General features: G+C 42.8%; 6 protein-coding genes across 11 annotated transcripts; 3 read left to right on the plus strand and 3 right to left on the minus strand.

Annotated features, from left to right (window-relative positions):
* The first annotated feature begins 305 nt into the window (after window positions 1-305).
* On the plus strand, window positions 306-3,911 carry LOC121596373 (beta-alanine-activating enzyme). Of its 2 annotated transcripts, XM_041921253.1 has the most exons (6): window positions 306-541; window positions 607-1,176; window positions 1,244-1,301; window positions 1,431-2,693; window positions 2,760-3,047; window positions 3,109-3,911. In XM_041921253.1, the coding sequence occupies exons 1-6, from the start codon at window positions 327-329 to the stop codon at window positions 3,505-3,507; spliced, it is 2,793 nt and encodes a 930-aa protein (XP_041777187.1). In that variant the 5' UTR covers window positions 306-326; the 3' UTR covers window positions 3,508-3,911. The 2 variants fall into 2 exon arrangements, with proteins under 2 accessions (XP_041777187.1, XP_041777186.1); XM_041921252.1 differs by having other exon boundaries at window positions 1,244-2,693.
* On the plus strand, window positions 3,808-4,498 carry LOC121596376 (iron-sulfur cluster assembly 2 homolog, mitochondrial). The gene is made up of 2 exons (XM_041921258.1): window positions 3,808-3,949; window positions 4,032-4,498. The coding sequence occupies exons 1-2, from the start codon at window positions 3,927-3,929 to the stop codon at window positions 4,429-4,431; spliced, it is 423 nt and encodes a 140-aa protein (XP_041777192.1). The 5' UTR covers window positions 3,808-3,926; the 3' UTR covers window positions 4,432-4,498.
* Window positions 4,477-6,471, minus strand: LOC121596374 (4'-phosphopantetheine phosphatase). 2 transcript variants are annotated; one of them, XM_041921256.1, is made up of 6 exons: window positions 6,259-6,471; window positions 5,725-6,049; window positions 5,442-5,647; window positions 5,228-5,370; window positions 4,866-5,160; window positions 4,477-4,785 (listed from the first exon to the last, which is right to left on the minus strand). In XM_041921256.1, exons 2-6 carry the CDS (start codon window positions 6,009-6,011, stop codon window positions 4,595-4,597), a joined length of 1,122 nt encoding a protein of 373 aa, XP_041777190.1. In that variant the 5' UTR covers window positions 6,012-6,049; window positions 6,259-6,471; the 3' UTR covers window positions 4,477-4,594. The 2 variants fall into 2 exon arrangements, with proteins under 2 accessions (XP_041777190.1, XP_041777189.1); XM_041921255.1 differs by lacking the exon at window positions 6,259-6,471 and having other exon boundaries at window positions 5,725-6,252.
* A 266-nt stretch (window positions 6,472-6,737) lies between these two features.
* Window positions 6,738-8,336, minus strand: LOC121596375 (probable peroxisomal membrane protein PEX13). The gene is made up of 4 exons (XM_041921257.1): window positions 7,728-8,336; window positions 7,425-7,655; window positions 7,140-7,351; window positions 6,738-7,063 (listed from the first exon to the last, which is right to left on the minus strand). Exons 1-4 carry the CDS (start codon window positions 8,057-8,059, stop codon window positions 6,813-6,815), a joined length of 1,026 nt encoding a protein of 341 aa, XP_041777191.1. The 5' UTR covers window positions 8,060-8,336; the 3' UTR covers window positions 6,738-6,812.
* A 2,046-nt stretch (window positions 8,337-10,382) lies between these two features.
* Window positions 10,383-13,159, plus strand: LOC121597162 (U4/U6.U5 small nuclear ribonucleoprotein 27 kDa protein). The gene is made up of 4 exons (XM_041922738.1): window positions 10,383-10,516; window positions 10,595-10,705; window positions 11,220-11,321; window positions 11,503-13,159. The coding sequence occupies exons 2-4, from the start codon at window positions 10,611-10,613 to the stop codon at window positions 11,762-11,764; spliced, it is 459 nt and encodes a 152-aa protein (XP_041778672.1). The 5' UTR covers window positions 10,383-10,516; window positions 10,595-10,610; the 3' UTR covers window positions 11,765-13,159.
* Window positions 13,160-14,070: 911 nt separating this feature from the next.
* Window positions 14,071-19,293, minus strand: LOC121596746 (homer protein homolog 2). Of its 4 annotated transcripts, none has more exons than XR_006005313.1 (9): window positions 18,880-19,293; window positions 18,499-18,655; window positions 18,259-18,390; window positions 17,991-18,182; window positions 17,712-17,893; window positions 17,550-17,628; window positions 17,166-17,459; window positions 16,232-17,088; window positions 14,071-16,128 (listed from the first exon to the last, which is right to left on the minus strand). XR_006005313.1 is itself a non-coding variant. In XM_041921947.1 (8 exons), exons 1-8 carry the CDS (start codon window positions 18,882-18,884, stop codon window positions 16,978-16,980), a joined length of 1,152 nt encoding a protein of 383 aa, XP_041777881.1. In that variant the 5' UTR covers window positions 18,885-19,293; the 3' UTR covers window positions 14,071-16,977. The 4 variants fall into 4 exon arrangements, 1 of the variants encoding a protein (XP_041777881.1); XR_006005312.1 differs by having other exon boundaries at window positions 14,071-16,159; XR_006005311.1 differs by having other exon boundaries at window positions 14,071-14,689; window positions 16,006-17,088.
* Window positions 19,294-19,692: the final 399 nt, after the last annotated feature.

Genomic DNA, 19,692 nt, shown 5'->3' on the forward strand with positions numbered 1-19,692 from the left:
GTTAAAAGTACTGAATCAAGAACTCCGAGTAATGAATAGTATTTTAGTCAAAAACCGTGAAATTTGACTTACGCGGATATTCGAGTTACGCGGATTCGTCGGGGACGCAAAAACCGCGTAACTCGGGAACAGACTGTAATGCGTACGATGAAGTGAGTGATTAAATAAACCGAAAAACATTATTTTTAGAAACTGCATCAAAACAACGATTGTTGAATCCAGTTTGAACTCCCAACTGGGCTGCATAAACATATTGCGTTTGTTTTGGATTTTTGTTGACAGCTGAACAGCGCGCCAGACAACAATGTAAACAAACAATTCTCTCCATGGAACTTCTTGATAGAAAAGTGTTTCAAACGTTTAGCCAGAATATTGCTATAAAATATTACACGTGCAAAGAAACTGCCTTTGAGACAACCTACGATCAACTATGGCAAAATATGCTGAAGATAGCAGGAGTATTGAAGGAACAGAATTTGGAAGGAAGAATTGTTGGCGTTCAATTGTTTCATTGCCCAGCGCTAATTGCTGTTATAGGAGGGTAAGACACGTTAAAAGCAAACATACAGCACTGATACTTTCACTCCCTTAGTTGCCTGTTTGCAGCATCATCATCTCGGGCAACACCTTTTACTGCATTGACAAATCCTGGGATGAACAGCTCTCGCCTGACCATGATATTTGTGCCGCATACTTCTTGCACGATGTTGAATTTAATAGAACGCGTGATGGTTTGCAAATGCTGGCCGAGATGCGCATCTTTACGATGTCGCTTACGTTTTCACTTAGCGCAACTAGCACGGAAAGCTATCGTGATATAGCATTTTGTATAAGAACGTCCGGTTCGACTGGGCAACCCAAAACAGTCCTCGTGCCAAGTACCTGCATAATGCCAAACGTGCTATCACTTAGCAATCGATTTGAATTGAGTGGTCGTGACGTAATTTTTGTATGCTCGCCTCCAACATTTGATCCATTTGTTCTCGATATTGTCATGGGATTGCGAGTTGGTGCTACTCTCTTAATGGTGGATAACTCTATACGCTTATCTCCAAAACGGCTATTGGATGTACTGTTTCCTGGAATAACGTTTATGCAAATGACGCCTTCTATGTTCACACGTTGGAGTAAAACTGATATGCTGGACATCATTTTTGGTCCTCAAACAACGCTCAGGTATTAATACCGATAAGATCTTTGATCAACAGATAAGACGATTAATCATCTCTTATTGCTTTTTCAGAACGCTTGTACTAGGCGGTGAACGTTTCCCGGTATTGCCTCGTCCAGCTGATTGTCGTGTAAGTGTGTATAATATTTATGGGATAACGGAGGTTTCCTGTTGGAGCATGATTCAAAAAGTTCAAAGCCAAGACAATCAGACAGACATACCTCTAGGAGAAGTACTTGATCAATCAATCGTTCTACAGATTAGGAATGAAATCGACGGAGGTGTGCAAGCGGATCATCTGGTAAATGGATCAAAAATAGGTCAATTGTATATTGGAAGCTGCTCCCGGAAATGTGTGATACTAGGCTTGTCTGAGGATAATGATGCACTGACAACTATATCTGATGTCGTGTTCCGGGCGACAGGAGATTTGGTAGAACTTAGCAAAGAAGGCAATTATTATTATCGTGGACGATGTACCAGCACAATTAAACGTTTTGGATGTCGAATAAGCTTGCCGGAATTGGAAGCCGTGTTACAAACTCATCCATCAGTTGAACAGTGCGCATCATGCTTTATTGAGGAGCTTAATCGGCTGGTAATATACTTCAAGTCAGACACCGATGATCCCTCTTTACGCCAAGCACTATGGAGCATAATGCGGGCCAAATTAAGAGCAGAAATGCTTCCAAACGAATTACATCGCATTGAACAATTTCCGCTTTCTGCTCATGGTAAAATTTGTCCAAAAGGATTAGGGGTGATTTTTGAGAATTTAAAACAATCTCGCATCAAGGGATGTATCACTCCGGCGGATTATTTTTGTGTAGAGCTAAATGCGATGGGTATCGTACACGAAAGCCAGCCTACAGAAAGTGGTCGAACGAAAAAACTGAAACCAAACTCATCATTTATGGACCGTGGAGGAACATCTTTTAATGCCATTTGTTTGCATGCTACATTGGAGGAGCATTTTAAGATACAACTACCAGGATTGATGGCATTGCTGTTGGATCCATTGATTCCATTGGAAAAAGCAATCGATTATATAAAATTAAAAACTACACCCTCGAACAGTAATCGCTTGCAAGACGTTGTTACCATCCAAAACTCGGCCGAAAAACTTCAATCAATCGAGCGTAAATACGATTTGAAAAAATGTATCGATTCTCGTGCTTCAATAATATATTGCCAGGGTATCGGTGCAATATTGAGCGTCGGCAGTCATGCGGGATTGCTGGTAACGATCAATATCGAGACGAATGCGATCATTTCGCACCATTTCTTCCCCGACCGTATTGAGTGCACGGTCAACTTTTTCACTCTTGAAGCCAATGTGTACGGTATTGTTGGATGCTATGATGGTTTTTTGTACTGCTTCAATCCGTGGAAAGACGCGAGTATAGTTTGGAAGTACGACGCTGGAGGAATGATTAAAAGTGCACCACTTGTAGTACCGCCAACAAACGTAATCATCTTTGGAAGCTATAGCTCCTCACACAATTTGCATTGTATTGTAGGGGTAAGATATACAATGGATTTTAGAATTTTAGGGTAGAAATAACATAATGTAAACTTCCCTTTGTAGGGAAATTGTAGTGCTACGCTCCGATGGAAGATACGAATAGGAACCAAACCAATTTTGTGCCAACCGATAGTCTTGGGAGGCGATGGTGCAGAATTTGTCTTGGTTGTTACTCTGGACGGTACCATTGCATCAATCAGCATAGCCACAGGGTGTTTGGCGTGGAAAAGAACAACGCAGCGCAGTGTTCCAATTTTTAGCACTCCTACCTTCCTGCCAGAATACGACAAGATCGCTTGTTGTAGCGTAGATGGTACACTAGGAATATACGAAACAAAACAAGGAACCGAGGTAAGTTTTTATTAGAGATAAGTGTCCTACAATTAATTACTTTTTTTACTGTGTTATACAGTTAACGATCCGTTCCCTTCCTGGCAATGTGTTTTCTTCGCTCGTCATGTTAAAATATCCCCTCGATCGAGTAGATTTAATCGTTGGCTGTTACGATCGGCATGTACACTGTTTACAATATTTACCTACAAACAGCAACACACTCATCCCCAAATGGAAAATTGAAGTTCAATCACAAATCTACGCAACTCCATTGTTAGTAGAAGGCTATCTCGTGGTTTGCACAACGTCGGGATGGATTAATTTAATCGATACTCGCGATAGTAGTGATGCGAAAAATAGCATTATTTCCAGCATGAAATTGAACGGTGAACTATTTGCATCACCACTTGAGTATGGTAAAAAGGTGTTTGTCGGGTGCAGAGATAACTTTTTGTATGAAATACTGTTGAATATTTAGTACAAGGAATTAACAAACCAGACATTGATTCAATCTCATTTATATTCGCAAGAGCGATCGGTCTTACGAGAAATTTAGTAAATCCACTGAGAGAGATTAAAAGAAAATCAATAGCTATAAATGTTTTTACAGAACATTTTCTATTCCAAAAAGATAATCGAGAATGTTCGAACCCATGAAATATCTTTATGCAACTGTTATTTTGGGCAATCTTTCGGTGATTTTGGCCATTCAGTTGACCATAGTGTGTGCTAGGTGACGTTGATGACAGTACGCGCACAATCAAAATAAACTTTCCATCGCGAAAGAGGGTCACTGCAGGCCGGCGCAATAAACAGTCACCTTATGCAATTTTGTACCGCAATAAGATGAGTATCGTGTAGATAAACACAACAGTTGCGCAGCAAAAACGAATCGAAATGAACGCAATCGTGCAGAGACGGTAAGTCGGAAAGTGAAAATCACCTAACGAATAACTGCTACGTCCATTTGTTCTATCCTATCGTTTTTCAATCTCCGCGTAGCATTGGATTGTGCTTTTCGTCGCTGCTTCAACGCCGTTTGTTGTCGAGCGCGGCACCAAATGCAGCTGATGCCAGCTCGGTGCAGCTGAGCAACACCTGCATCAACCGGCTGAAGGAGATTTGCAAACAAAATTCGTTTCTACGTGTTGCGGTAGAGGGAGGAGGCTGTTCTGGCTTTCAGTACAAATTCTCCGTTGAAAAGCAGCTCGGCGAAGATGACATTATCGTGAGCCGTGACGGTGTGCAGGTGGCCATCGATAGTGCTTCGATCGAGTACCTGTCCGGGGCTACCATCGATTACCACACCGAGCTGATACGTTCCGGGTTTCGTGTGATTAACAATCCGAAAGCGGACCAAGGATGCTCGTGTGGTGCCTCGTTCACGGTGAAATTGGACTAGCTCCTAAGGTGTAAATATTGATGTTTTAAAAAATAATGTAAAATATAATCAACGCGTTCAATATTTATTTTAGTTCTTTCAGCACAGTTCATTGATGTTTTCATGGTTTAGATCCGGTATCCGAAGGGCCGATCCTTGGTTGGTCATAACATTTAAAGTAATATTACCGTTCGTATTTACATACCACGGAGAAAGTTTCGCCACCTAGCCGTTTAGCTAACCATTCATTCTTTACGACAGCCAGTTTGAATGTTTCGCACGCGAACTTTGCGTACAGGTTGGTGTGCAATGCACGAGCCATTCCGACAATAATCAATAAATCGACGTCGTTTTGTTCGATTGCGTCCGATAAATCTAGCATGGGTGATAGAGCGTAAAGTTTATCGGTTATGCATTATGTTGCCAAAAACAGTATAGACAACAAACGCTCTTACCTTTTGAAAGCACTCTAAAGTCCAGGCAGGGTCCGATCTGGTCATTGCCAAACAGCAACAACCGATGTTCCTTGCTGTAGGCGTCTCGTAGTATGTCGCACTCTTCGCAGCAATCGGCAATAGCTTTCGTTAGCTCGGAGTACGTAATATCGTTTATCGCCGGATTGATGGTCGCACACAGCAGCACCTTCGTGTTGCGCTTCAACAGTTCGCGAACCAAGGGCACAATCCCTAACACGAAGTCGATGCCCGCGTTGTCAGTGAAAATCGTCGCACAGCGGTGTGGTGGATCGTGCTAAAAGATTCCATTTTCAATTTCATGTGTGAAATGTTTTCTGCTATTGTACGCATCGAATTATTACCTCCATTCTGTCGAGCCACCCGTCTAGGTCGTCGATTAACCAGGGCCTTTTCTGTATCCGATCTAGAGCCTGCTGTAGGCCGAATCCATTGTTTGTTTCTAAAATTTTTGTCACAGCCTGGGCGCCCCAATCGAACATATTACCTGGAATTTGAGCATCAACGAAAGGGCATTATTCTACTGCCCACAGCAGCCCTTCATCTCTCGATCCATACCAGCTAGTACACCACGTACAATCTCCGTCCACTTTTCCCTCCGGGAGGCTATGCTGTCGAGTTGCTGCAATCGCGGCTTTAGCATACCGATCGATGCTTTATTTTCGATCGTCTTTTGCTCCTTCCAAGGGTCATCGAAGCCAAACTTTCGGAGAGCACTTTCGATTACCTCCAGCAGGTTTCTGATACCCAATGATGGCGTTTCTCTGCAAATGTTCAAATGCGATGAGCTATGCGCGCCAAGAATGCACCAACCGCCCATTCCATCCCTCGTCCTAATTACCGTGTGCCCTCCTGCAGCTGGACGAGCATTTCCGCACAGTGCTCGCGGAAAGATTGGGCACGGGCTGCAGCGCTGGCATCCTTCGATTGACTTGCCATTGCCTGCCGCTCGAACTTGAGCACCATGTCTTTGAAGCAGGCGAACCAGTATCGATTCGCCTCCGGATCCTGATAAAGATCGAGCGTATCGGGATTGTACGCATCGACGTTCGCCAACAGGGTGCAGTGCGAGAAGCGACCGGGAGTTGGATTTGCTTCCGTCGAGCCCATGTTCCCGTTTCCACTCATTTGGGTTCTCCTTACGGCTAGTTCAACTCTCTGTCGAGCTATATACAGCGAATAGTACAGGCAATAATCACAGTAACTATCATTGAAGCAACTATTTTGGTGAAGTAGAGAAGTTCGCTTTTCGCAACAGTGTATATATAACAACAAATCGGATTCCAAATAAACTCATCTCGCTTTCTCCCAATCCCAAATTTCGTTTCGCTTTTCTCCCTTTCCCTCGCGTTTGCTATCCCTCTTTCGCACTCACACGTCAAAGGGGAAGTGTTGCCAGCCACCAACAAAATGAGTCAAATACAATGCCCTTCCTATGTTATTACTGAATCCTTTTTGCTTTGCAATCGAAAAAAACTCCGCTAGAGCTATTTGCGATAATACATCGCTCCTGTACGTCGTACACTCTCGACACTGATGTGCATATCTGTAAACTCATTTGTTACCCGCCTTGAAAGCTCCTATGTCTAGAATGCTTTAAAGCAAACTAATCCACTATGCATTAAATCATGATGTTTTGCTAAGATAACGAATGCCGCGATAAAACCGGACCGTTGCAAACTAACCGTCCGTCCTGCTGAAACGTTTGTTTATCGCAGCCGTTTTGATATCGTTGCATTGAGACCAATTGATAATGCTTTCCATTGGCAACAGGAAACCAAAAAGAAAAAAAAATAACGCAGCCGATCGGTATCAACCAAGCAAACCATTTAAAACAAAACATTAGACATCGGCTAAAAGTCGCTGGTTAATAAAAGCCATTTTATTGAAATCACTGTAAGATACCAGACCCGCTAATATTTGAATTATCTACTGACTCTCGACAGATTGTTTCAGCGCTTGTACATAGTTTAGTGGAATGATTCCAGACGTTCGTCGATCGGTTGTAGCCGCTAGTACCCATCCACTGTTCAGCAGGTGTCGGTCGGTTTGAATTTGCTTCGGCGCAAGTAACACCGATTGTCCCGCACGGATCGACATCTCCTGAGCGTTGGAGGCATCGAAATTGTGCAATGCCTGTACCTCCACTGGATTGTTCCACATGGCAGGATCGCTTAGTGCTGTGTAAGAAAAAAGAAATAGGAATGTATCGATCCTGTTGCGAGTAAATCAGCGCAATTGATGCTACGCTCTTACCAGTATCTTCGCTGACTTTTGGTGCAAACAGTTTTATCAGCATATAGGGTACGGAGAGCATGAAACCCATGAATAGTGCTGCTAAAAGTGAGGATGATTGTTTTCTGCCGTTGTTGTTACCGTTCACATCGCTACCTGTAGATACATTAAACGCTTCTTTGAATGCCTCCAACGTGGGATCTGTTTTTGTTATCCTCAGTTTGTACAGCATCCTAAACAGGGAATAATGTTGCTAGTTAGCCTATTCTGACAAACTGCCTCCATCAAACGAATGGTACCACTCACTTTTTATACAACCACACGGCCGCTCGCACAACAGCCAAAGATGACCAGAACTGGGCAAACGTTCCCTTCAGGTGCGCCAAATTTGCTGCCACACTCAGCACGGCACGGAATGAACTGGTGACGGCAAAGAAGGTAGAGTCTAACATCGTCGCCACATTGCCAACTGCGCCGACGAGCGATTCAAGGATCTGAAAGGCGGGTCGCGAACTTTCTTCTGCCAACTGAATAAACCTGAGATTGGAAGTTCAAAATCCGGTTATAACCCAGCTGGTTGTATTCGTTTGATGGGTAAAAGGTGCTAACCTGTGTTCCGGATAATTGAACGCACCACCGGGGCTACCGTATCCTCCTCCATATCCTTGACCGTACCCTCCATATCCACCGTAGCTCCTGTGACCATAATAGTCCATAGAGGAATATCCTCCGTACGGGCTGTAGCTGTGATATCCAGATTGGCCAGGAAATCCATACCGATTACCGAACATCATATCTCCCCCTCCACCCGAAAACTGGGGTCTCGGTGGCAAAGGTGGTGGATGATTCGTAGGAATTACTCCAGCTGACGTGTTTAGCCCACTTGTATTGCCAAATATTCGTTCCTCATTGAGGGTTGTGTTCCGAAAGTTGGTCGCCATGCCCGAAATGTTTCGTTACCTGCCCAAATTACGACTCGCGAACTGTGTTATCTTTTCGCACTTTCTATGTTTTCGTAGCTCTGCTTATTGTGTCTCTTCTACTTGATTTTGGACTTTGCTCTCTGTCTGCTTGACAGCTTAACGGCAGTTGCAAGTTTTCTTTGCTGATTACATTGAAAAGTGTCTTTTTTGTAGATCCTTACCCGATCCAGAAATTGTATTTAGTATTTTAGTATCTTCTTTGCATTCGTTTTGATAAACAAATGAAATAACAAAATTTGCATTCAATAATCGTTAAACACGAGGTTTGATCACGATATCGGACGCCATGTTTTATGCAGTTTCTTTTGGATAAAATGTTAATGTATATCGTTGCTTTTGATAAAATTATAAAATACACTAAATAGCATATATGGAAGTAATTGTCTTCTTTCTTCAACAGAAAGTAGAACAATGTTTAACAGAACATTAATCTAAGAATATATTTTATATTAGATCATTTTGATAGAATGAAACGCTTCATTGACTGTCAAATCTATCGTTCTTGCCTAACCTTTTGATTCGCACCTTGGCCTGATTGCTTGCAGAGTGACCAGAAATACCGATTTATCTGTATTCCTACAGATTTTTCATATGCCTACCGATTCACAGATAAGCCTCCTAAAACTACCTATTTTTCATTTAACCTACCGAAAATCACAGATATTTGATTTTTCAGACGTTTAAGCTTAATCTGTGGCGCTTGGGATGCTGTTTCAAGGATTGCTAGCCTCATTTGTTACTTATCGCGCTGATGCACGTTTGTTTGCCTGGCACTTTTTATTTTTATCCGTTAAAATGTAATGTTCATAATAAGTAGAAAATGTCAGTTGCGTGGATTCCGAGAATTGCTCGTCAAAGAAAAACATTTAAATTTGATTTTGAGTCTCGCTGTCGGCGGTTAAAGCTTACCCGACAGACAAAGAGAATGAAATTTTCAGGTGAGGGGTAAGTAGAAACACACGGTGGGGGGCCGGCCCAAGATCGGATCCGAAGTCCGTTGTTTTGGGCTAAAAATAAAAAATGGTGGATGAAGCGCTACCACGGAAAGAATGCGCTCTATTGCATGCCTTTAAAATGCACGAGGCGCTCTCACTGAAAAGAACGCTCGCTCGTGCTGTTTCATTGTATTTTCCTTATACCCCTTCCTTTCCATTTATTTCGGCTTGCGCTGCGCTGAATTGGTACCCCACTTGATTCCAGCGAGTTGTGCTGCGCTGGACTGAAACCCCCTCCCGCTCATTTCTTTCTTAGTGCGCTGTGCGCTTCCCTTTACACGGACTTGGTGCACCCGAATCAAAAGAAAAACTTTAACACATCAAACTTGGTTTATAAATATTTTATCACTTTTATTGCAAATAAAAGCACATTTCAATTCATAGCTTCACACAATCTTGCTTCAAACCACACACATTATTTATAAAAGACGCACACTTTTTCATTCTCTTTGCTAGTAGGGTAAAAAGAAATTGATCGTTAAAATAATTGATTAATTATCGTTAAAATAATTGAGTTATCTCAACAGTGCTCCTGCCGAAATCTGCCAATATAATCTGGCCACACTGGCCCGCAGGGCAAAAGCTCACTCGAAAGGTCAACAACCGTCGCAAAACGTCAAAAACGACCGTCGCCAGTGCCTCGAAATCGTTGCGAGTTTCGCTCGCTGGCGACGTCGGTTTGCAGTACATGCGACGTCGGTTTTGACGTTTTGCGACGGTTTTGCGACGGTGGCAGCCAAAAAGCTCTTGCCCTGTGGGCAAAGTGACCAGAAATACCGATGTATATATATATACATATCTAGGGTTTGAAGGAAAAAATCTCAATTTTTTAATCATTGAGCTACAAAACTCAGCCGAGCAATTAAATAAATCTTAATAATCCAGCGAAAATCAAATGACAGCACGTACGATAAAATCGTATCCAATGAGCACTGCTGTGCTGCTAAGGGGTCGCGTGGAGCCCCGAGAAAAAGAACTTGTCACCACAAAAAAAAAAATGTGCATCTTTGTCCTTCTTTGGCTTAGAATTCCAATTTTCAGATCGACACTCCAGAAAAATCTTCATTTGTGAAACCGCTGAACCAAATCTAATCCATATCCTAAATAAAGGATGCATATTCTCGTGAGATGGAACTTTCATTTTCCGCATCAACACCCCCTTCCATCCCGCTTAATACTTCTTTCGCTTTTACTTCTTTTAAGTTTCGAGTTTTAACCTACCGAAAACTACCGATAAAATTTTGATGCGCCTACCGAAAACCGCCAAAATAATCTGGCCACACTGATTGCTTGACCACCAGACTGACGAACGCGAAGAAAAAGCAGCGGAGAAGAGTGTCGGAAGAAAGGAAGGCTTCGGGGCTCGGAATACGATGCCGGCGTAGCTGCTAGGTTATGCGTGTCCCGATGTTTTAGCGCGGTAAGTCCCAAAATTGTGCACAACATGCATTCGCGCCATAGAATGGCTAATATATTAACATCCAACCCCAACCCCTAGCATCGTCTCCACAAAGATGCCTTCGTCGCCCAAGCGCAGGAAGGAGCGCGAGCGGCCAAGACGCCGTAAGCGTTCCAGGGACCGCAGCGAAAGAGATCGATCCGGAGGGCGGTAAGTTGCGAGTGTTTGTGGTCCCCATTACTTCCAGTGTGTGTTGCGCTTGCGTACGTTGGCCCATTCTACGGGGTGGGCAACTTCCCGTCTACTGGTATGTAAGCAGTTTCTGTTGGGGGGATGCGTATCAAGCGGATCGGATGCAACCCTTGCGAATGAGCACAACCCCTTTTAGAAACTGTCGGTTAAACTAGATTGCCTTTGATGTTCAGATCTCGGAACTCGTTTCATCTTCCGATGCAATATACTTTTTTCTGCAATTAAAGCTTGTTACGGAGGGTTGTCTTGTGTGAGGGAATGTATTTTACTCCTACTCCTTTATTGACCTATTTCTGATGCATTCTCGTAATATGATCCATGGGTTTGCCAGACTGGGTGCGTTATCCGTGCAGCTCGGACGTTAGCTAGGTCTGTAAAACGCTACGTACGCTAAGGATGACCGATGAAATTGAAAAACAAAGTACAGTGGAGCGTTTAAAAAACAATTTTTAATCCTATATATTCCTTACAGGGACCGCAAACGCTCATCAGAGCGGGAAAGAGACCGGGACCGTGAGCGAGATCGGGGCCGGCGAAAGTCACGATCCAGATCAAGATCGCGTTCGAGATCGAGGTGAACATTAGTGAAGTGTAGCGTATGAGTTGTCCTAAAACGTCGTAGCGAAGTGCATTAAGAAAGAGGTCGAAGCTAGCGGAAGGGTTGCGAAGAACCTTCCGTTATCTCTGATCAGAATAGTGCGCGCCTACTTTGTATGAAGAATCGTTTCATTGTGCCGTTTCATTTTTCGCCACAGGTCGTACGAACCGATGCCATCGTCATCGTCACGCCGTGCTCCACAGATGAAGCCCATGGTACCGGAATCCGAACTCGAGGGCAAAACGCCAGAGGAGCAGGAGATGCTTAAGACGATGGGCTTCTGTGGCTTTGATACGACGAAAGGCAAGAAGGTGGAGGGCAACGATGTCGGCGAGGTGCACGTCATACTAAAGCGCAAATATCGACAGTACATGAACCGCAAGGGTGGATTCAATCGGCCGTTGGATTTTGTTGCGTAGTGGAATTGCAGATATGCGGGGCATCGATGGTGCGAAACACATGCCAGCCAGTGTCAGCCCGTAGCCGCTATCTTTTGCCTCTGATGGAGCTGTTGGCACACGCGTTGTTGACATGTGCCATTCGATCATCATCTATCGGGTCTGCAGGTGCAGATCTAACCTCCCCCCTCCCCCCCCTCAAATCGTATTCCAGTAGATCTAGCCCATTGACACTTTCTTTGCAAACTATTCTTTATCCGTGCTTTTGCCATCATCTTGTTACAGGCAAAGCTCGTCGTTTCTCCACCGTACGGGTCCGACTACTAATCATCTTCATCATTACAGTTAACGTTTTTCCTTTGCGTTTATAATTTCTTAAAACTCTACGTTTAACCATCATGATGGTATATTTAAATGTCTCCCCACTCACTGCAAACAGCCTTGCGTGCCTGCGACCGTTCGCAAATGGTTTTGGGTACGAGGTGTACGCCTCCATAACCGAACAATAGTCAACCAACTAATCACCTCACCTCACACAACACACAAACAACTGCAACAACGGGTTCCATATTACTGCAATAGTTAATTTTCATATACACCATATACAAAATTTACCACACCACTGCAATAGCCAAAACGCTACATCGTATCACCGCGGGGAGTGACCCCCGGCCAACGCGCTCCTCAATGAGATGATTCCAAACATACAGGCATCACCACCAGATGTGCGACAGCAACTTGAGTCCTTTTGCACTGCTGTCCCCCTCCCCCCCCCTCCTTACCGTTCTTTACCCTCCCTCCCGCAGCATCATCCAACGGTACGTGAGATTCGTAGTGCCTTTCCTAACAGGGAAAAGATAGTGTGGAAATGCAAGACTTTTTATGCATTGTGAAGAAACTGTTGGTGTAGTGTAAGCGAAAAGCAATAGCATGCATTACTCTAGTACAGGGATTATATGAATTGGACAATTTCTTCTGCCCTTCCACAGTGCATTTTGGATGGATCATACCAAGTTTCTGTCGCACATCAATTGTTATAAATTATCCGTTTAATCCTCTCCGGCCCTGACTGACACTCGTTGGCCGTGGACTGGTTCCGCGCGTGTGATCGCCATGTAGCGTCCTTAATATACCTCACAAACAGAAAACCACACCTACACTCACATCAAACCATACAAAACAATAGATACAAATACCAGCAAATTTAAATATACCTCATAACTGTAGCATATAAGCATTATAGATAGGTTTACTGTGCTGTATCTTGAACTTGACACTTGAACGGGCCTGCTCTCGTTTTTCTTTCCGTTTCTCACACTTTTGTATCATCATTTAAGAAGATATATTGTAACCGGTTCAAATACAAACCAATGAAATATGAAGAAGAAATAAAGGAAATAATTTGTTTTGTTTTTATATATGTGGAAGCCGTTACTACTACTAAATAAGAAGTTTCAGAAGCGAAATCAGTCTGGAAATCTACATGAGAATGGATCGTTTACAAGTAAATTTGCGAATCGGTTCTGAAAACTGATTCGGGACCTACTATCCGGAATCAATTCAAGGAAACTTCGGAGCTAGCCGGAATCGATTCCGACGAAAACTTCATTTTTACCACCACTAAACTGTACCGTCCGTCGGCATACCGACCGGGAAAACAGTCACAGCTCACCCATCAAACCGAGAAACATCACGCACGTAGGGTACAGGTGCTGCATGTTTACTATTTGCTTCACATGGAATCGTGCAGCTTCCGTACGCTTCGTAAGGTAGACGACACGCATCAGCAGCTTGCACAATCCTTGCATTCTTACCACCAGATACTCTAGGTTCGATCGTACAAACAGTACACGATATGCGGGATGTATTCCGACTCAGGCAAGAAGCTGTGGAAATCCATAATAACCTGTACCAGGTCCAGATTTTTGATGCGGTTCAGTGTCTGGTTAACTGGTTAACAGTGGTCTGGTTGTCTCTTCTTCTTCTTTGGCACAACAACCGCTGACGGTTAAGGCCTGCCTGTACCCATTGTGGGGTTGCCTTTCAGTGACTTTTGGATTACCCCTCACAGCAGGATAGTCAGTCCTACGTATGGTGGCACGATCTATTTGGGGCTTGAACCCATGACGGGCCTGGTACAGTCCCCAATACTCGCCCCAATAGGTAGATACTCGGTCCCAGATTTTCAGCGTCCAGCTTTTTAACTGCAAGATTTGGGATTCTGTTGAAGTTGCTGTTGTCTTATCTCGATGAATCATTATTCGATGTTAGCTTATGTTGAAGCACCTTATACACAATTGGAAACGATGTTGTAGCGCTTTTTCACATACTGTAGACAAACAGGTTTCGATTTATTGTAAAAAGGAGTATTTGCGCATTATCAGTAACATACTTTTTCGTTTGCTTGTTTGTTTACTTATACCAGAGTTCCCTAATTTTTCATTTTTATATGGTTTTTTCCCTCTCTCTCTCTGTTCTGGTTTATGTGCCGCCCCAGAGGAGTAAAGATTGTGTATATATGTGTGTGTGTTTTTTTTAAATATATTTAAATAGTTTCTTGGCTGTAACATGCTTTCGTAAGACTCCCTCCACTCTATAGCATTCATTCTGAACACGCACAGTTCCACTCATGATTTTCTTATCCCCTAAACGCATGTAGTTTCCGTCGCGCAATTAATGGGCCAATTAAAGCCATAAAATGGTTGAATATGTTGAGCTGTTGCAAAGGATACTGATAACGTATCACATTGCGTAGCAGAAGTTTGAGGCTTCTTGTTCACAATAAACTCGTTATGGTTGTGTGCTTCACTTTTAACATGCTCAAGGAATACATTCTCATTAAATGCAATCTCCGCCGAACGATATCGGTGTACATACAACTAGCCCTTGGATAAATGGAAACTTGTTCATAAACATTCAGCACTGCAACTCGCCTGGCTGTAAGATCTAGACATAGCAAACATCTAATTAGCAGCAATCCTTTCCCCCATTCGGCAAAACAAAACTTTTCGAATGATAAATGTTAAAGAAAGGATTATATAGAGGGGATCAGCTCGATCAGTTCAAATTCTAGTGTATAACGATCGCTTCGAGAACCGAGAGAACCGAAACTCAACTGTAGTTCTGTTGATCTGCATCATCAGCGTAATGGTTTATTTATGATGATAATTACACGTGAATGTTTGCCTTTCATTGCATCACGCTAATACCATTCCATTTCATTGCTTGTACGAAGCTGCCCTTGTGGCTGTGTCTGTCTGTATCGATGTGTGGGGAGGCAAGCTTGTAAGCGCGGTTCTGCTGACTTAACTGATCCGTCGTGTATCATCATAAGATTAGTTAATAATAATAAATGGATAAATTGTACCACAGTAATAGGCAAAACTTCTATTAGGTTTGCGTACGCATGAGTGGAGTGTATCATTTTAACAACTGCTATAGCCTTTTTACTATTTCCTTTTCTATTTCGTAGTCGCATTCGTATTCGATTTTTGCTATTATATTCTATCCTCAAATACTGTTTCCTTTGCAAAACACGCAACTGTTCTCTCATATCTGGCTCATTCGGTCCACAATCCGTCGTCTACACACTTCGTTTCCCTTACTATCACCTATCATTTATATTTTGATCATCATTTCGCTATTAATATACCTTTTACGTCTGGAGTTTAAAACATAGGTCTAGTTTTGTGTGACTTTCCTTTTGTATGGTACTTACATTCCGTCTATTTTAAGCTGCATAAATTGAAGCACAACTAATTGTTCGGCTCTATCTAATCTAACTTAAAACGACATTGCTCGGTAGGTAAAAAAATAACTATGCTCAGATTTTCGGTTTTGTAACATAAGGTCCAGGGTAAAACTTAAAACAAAATTCTTTGGCATTTTTGTTGTTGTAACGAGTCGAGATTCACGTTACTTCAAAATATTGCCCCGTCTAGCGTAGGTTACGGCAGTAAAAAGAATGTAACGAGTTCCGTGAGATTTATGCCTATCAGTGTCGGTTAAAAACAAAACGTTGTTCAGAAATGCGCTTAAATATTGGCAATCATCATGGCTCGTTTGCGGAATGTTTGTGTTTAGGAAATTCTGTTGCTATCGAAATTAAAATTGTGCGTGATGACAAGATATCAGCAATCATTAAAATGTTAAAATTATGTTTCGCTAAAGTACAATAATACTTAAGAATCGTGCACTGAGAGAGTTTAGCATTGTACTGCCATTGTTTGCTTAAAAATAGTTGATTGGTACCTTTTACTTACTGGAGATTTGAGACCGTTTGTTCAACAGGCAAAGTTTCACCTCGTTTCATGTTTCGAGACATGATGCGTGATCGGTGAGTATCGTAGAATCTTGGTGGACCATCAACATTACTGAAATGGCGTCTATGTTTCGTGAGGGTGTAAAAATAGGAGACTAATTAAAAACAAAAATTTAAAATAGCATTACGATGCAATACACAATAGCTAAATGCTCTAATACTGTTACCGTTCTGTTCTGCTTTTCAAATCAGAAATCGAACTTGTACCTCGATAGTTTTCGTTATTTGTCCGCTTTTGTGTGAATAGGAGCGTGCCAGAGTTGAGATAATATAGTTACTTTTTTGATTTTTTCAATAGCAAAGGTAGTCCGGTCTTGGTCTTGTGCTTCGAAACCAGTATGGTTGCGGTTTTACTGGTGGATTGGGCCTCGGATTGACCATTGGCTTCTTCACCAGTCAGTTTGGCTATTTCTTGGCAGAGCATCGACTGTTTGCAATTATCGCCTTCATCGTTGATTGCCACAGGAGACGAAGGAATATTGTATAACGTTCCCGTCGTTTTTATCGTTGCACCCAATGCGCCGCCAGCAGAACCTAGTTTTGCTACCGATGGGTTGCTTATTTTTGTGCTGATTAAAACAATTGTGGACCCAGTTCTATTTCCACCGGGCAGCGCTGTGCCAGCTAGAGACTGTTTGTCTGGTGATACCGATCGTTTCGCTGACAAATTTCCTCCGGAAGTGATGTTTAGTTCCTCTCGCTGTGTAGCACCAACGCGCTCTGTCTCTCCTATTGGTGGTATTTTTACGTTGGTACGATAACAGGACACGCTAGATGCTGCACTTATGCCTTTACCTGGAAGAGATGCAACCTTCACGTTTGAATTACAACCGCTTTCGAGCGTAGTGGGAGATTTGTATTCTACGGCAGAGTAACTGCCAGCCGTAGACGTTGCTTTTGGCACATTCATATCTCAAGTAGATTTATGCTGGACCTGAATCAACTTTTCCATTTCCTTCTGAATGCCACTAAGCTCCGTTATTTGAGCACTGAACTGATTACACAGATTTGTCATCTGTTTTAACTGTAAAAAAAGTGACCAAATGTTTTAGTTGGAACTCCAGCACATGCCATAACAACAATGCATCCGAACTAACTTACCGTGGGATCGTTTTGTTTATCTTTGAGCGATTTATTGGCTGCCTTAAGTTCCACTTCTTGATTCATAAGATCTGCCTCCAGCCCCTCGATCCTAGATTTGAGCGATACAATCTCACGTCTCAGTTCTTCGGTTAGCTCGGTCGAAGCTACACCGGCCGCATTACCACCGCCAGCCAAAGGTACAGCTCCACCCTTGCCGGCTTCCAGATCTTGGTAGCGTAATTTTAATCTTTGATTTTCCTCTTTGTATGAGTGCAACTGCCGCTTCCATTCATCTACGTTTGCTGTTGACTCCTGGAATGTAGGGTACAACGTAATCGTATCAAATCGAATAAGTTGCTTTAAGTGTTGTTCAACACAAGCTACGTTGGAAAATTGACAAACCTGCAAAGCGCTCGTTAGTCGTAGGTTGTTACTCTTCAATGTGGCCAATTCTATCTCCCACTTCTTTGCGTTGGCAGAACTAAAAAAATTAAAGAAAAGGATAATCTCATTGGTTTTATCGTTACTGAGTGATACTTTTGTACTTTCAATGATTGTTCCTACCTTTGTGCTAATGCAAGTTTTAATCTTTCGTTCTCATATTTAAGCTGTTGCTCTGTCGTAGAAGGGACGGTGCCATCGCTCGATACTGTATTGTTAATTGACAACTGCTTGAGTTCGCTATTCAGATTGTTAGCATTCGTCTCGCTGATATTGTTGTGCGATGGACTATCCGTTTTACAACTCTACAAACATCAAAGAACGGAGCGTTAGAAGAAAAAGATCAAACCATTGGTAAAAGCCCATTCAATGCATCGGACATCATACGCTTGGAATACTTACTGTCGAAATAGTACTTGCCGGTGCTAGTGGTGGCTCCAAGTTTCCAGACTCGAAGATATCGCCACTATTGGCCGAAGCACGAGCCGTTATTGGCGATGCGTTAGCCGAAGCTGCGGCCGAGTTGCCATTTGCGGAGGCCTTGTTGAGAGCGTCCTTAGTGGCTTCCTTTACCTCTTGAAACTTTACTATAAACTGTAGCGAAAAATCATGCAACAATAGTTTCGTTGATTCGTACAACTGTATTGTAAAGTATAACGATTTAACATACCTTTCCAAGTTCCGCTTCTGATGCAAAACCCAGCCCGTACACAGTATTGGCACGTACATCACTCCATTGCCCAAACTTCTGGGATGTTTGAGTGAAGGTCATATTAGGAGTAATAGTTGAATTGATAACAGCCTGTTAATCATAATCGGAAAGCAGCATTAGCACGGGGTATCAAATTGAATCAATTTTGACATATCTCCTGCCGCCGCGGCCGCCGCGGCCGCCGCGGCCGCCGCCTACCTTGCTCCCTTCAACGCTGATGATTCGGTAGAGATTGCGAGAGGAATCATAGAAGAAACTAACGGCGATGGCCTTCGAACTTGCGGTGATCCAGGTGCGTTTGGTTTTGGGATCTATGTGGAACACATGAGCATTGCACGTGAAAATTGGTTGCTCCCTGCGAATTGAAAGAAAACTGTAAACACAGCACATCTCCGAAGCCCGAACGCACTACACGTCTCGCTCCCTGACTTTTTTTTCCTTTACAATTCGCCCCTCATTTGTGGGTGGTGTACAGATTATTTTGCCCTTAGGACCATTTGCATCTACCCGACGGGAGGGACGCCTACTTTCAGGACGTGCAGATATTGCTTTAGAGATGAAAAATACATCTTCACTTACCCCATTGTGCACGACAACTTTCTATAACTGTTTTAACATGAAGAGAGTCGATCTAAAACACCACCCCGAAGGTAAATTTGTCGATATTGAATCGCAGGTCCACCAACAATTTTTTTCTCTTGCACACATCCAAAATGAGCGAAGGACAGGTTGTTTATGAAATCCCATGAAGTCCCATGAGCGCCATGTTTGATTCCAGTTTGACACTCAATGAACAGCGTGTTTTTACGAATGTGCTGTTAGCCGTTATCCCACGATGTGTAATAACTTTACATTATTTTTTTATAAATTAAATTCATATGTCTATCAACTGGTAAGGTATTAACAAAGAACTATATTAAATAAAACAATAAAAAACTTAGCTATATTAAATCTTTGATTGGCGAGATTTGTTGAAATTACAGTCATTATCCGATATACAGTAAGAATTCAATAGTTGAACGCGTTTTAGTTGGCATGCTTTTTAGTTGCATACTCGATAGTTGGCTGATAATTCCATTAAAAAGCATGCGTTTGTATGGAAAACCCAAGGTCCTTGAAAGTTTTGACAGTTAAAGTGAACATTGTTTATGTTTAGCGATGGACGCCCGACAGGCAAAGAGAGTTAAATTTACAGGCGAGGGGCATGTAGAAACAGGGAGAAGGGGTTCGGTCGAATTTGTATTGTCCGCCATAGTCGAGCGGCAGTGATTTTTTTCCGAATTGAGAGCAAGCGCGCGCAGCGCTCTCTCGCTTGCCTTCAAATTACACGGGGCGCTCTCGCGATAAAAAACAGCTGATCAGCTGATACCTCCTCCCTCCCGTTTTTTCCTC

This window comes from Anopheles merus, chromosome 3R (genome assembly GCF_017562075.2).
Source record: "Anopheles merus strain MAF chromosome 3R, AmerM5.1, whole genome shotgun sequence".
In the NCBI taxonomy this organism is placed as follows: domain Eukaryota; kingdom Metazoa; phylum Arthropoda; class Insecta; order Diptera; family Culicidae; genus Anopheles; species Anopheles merus.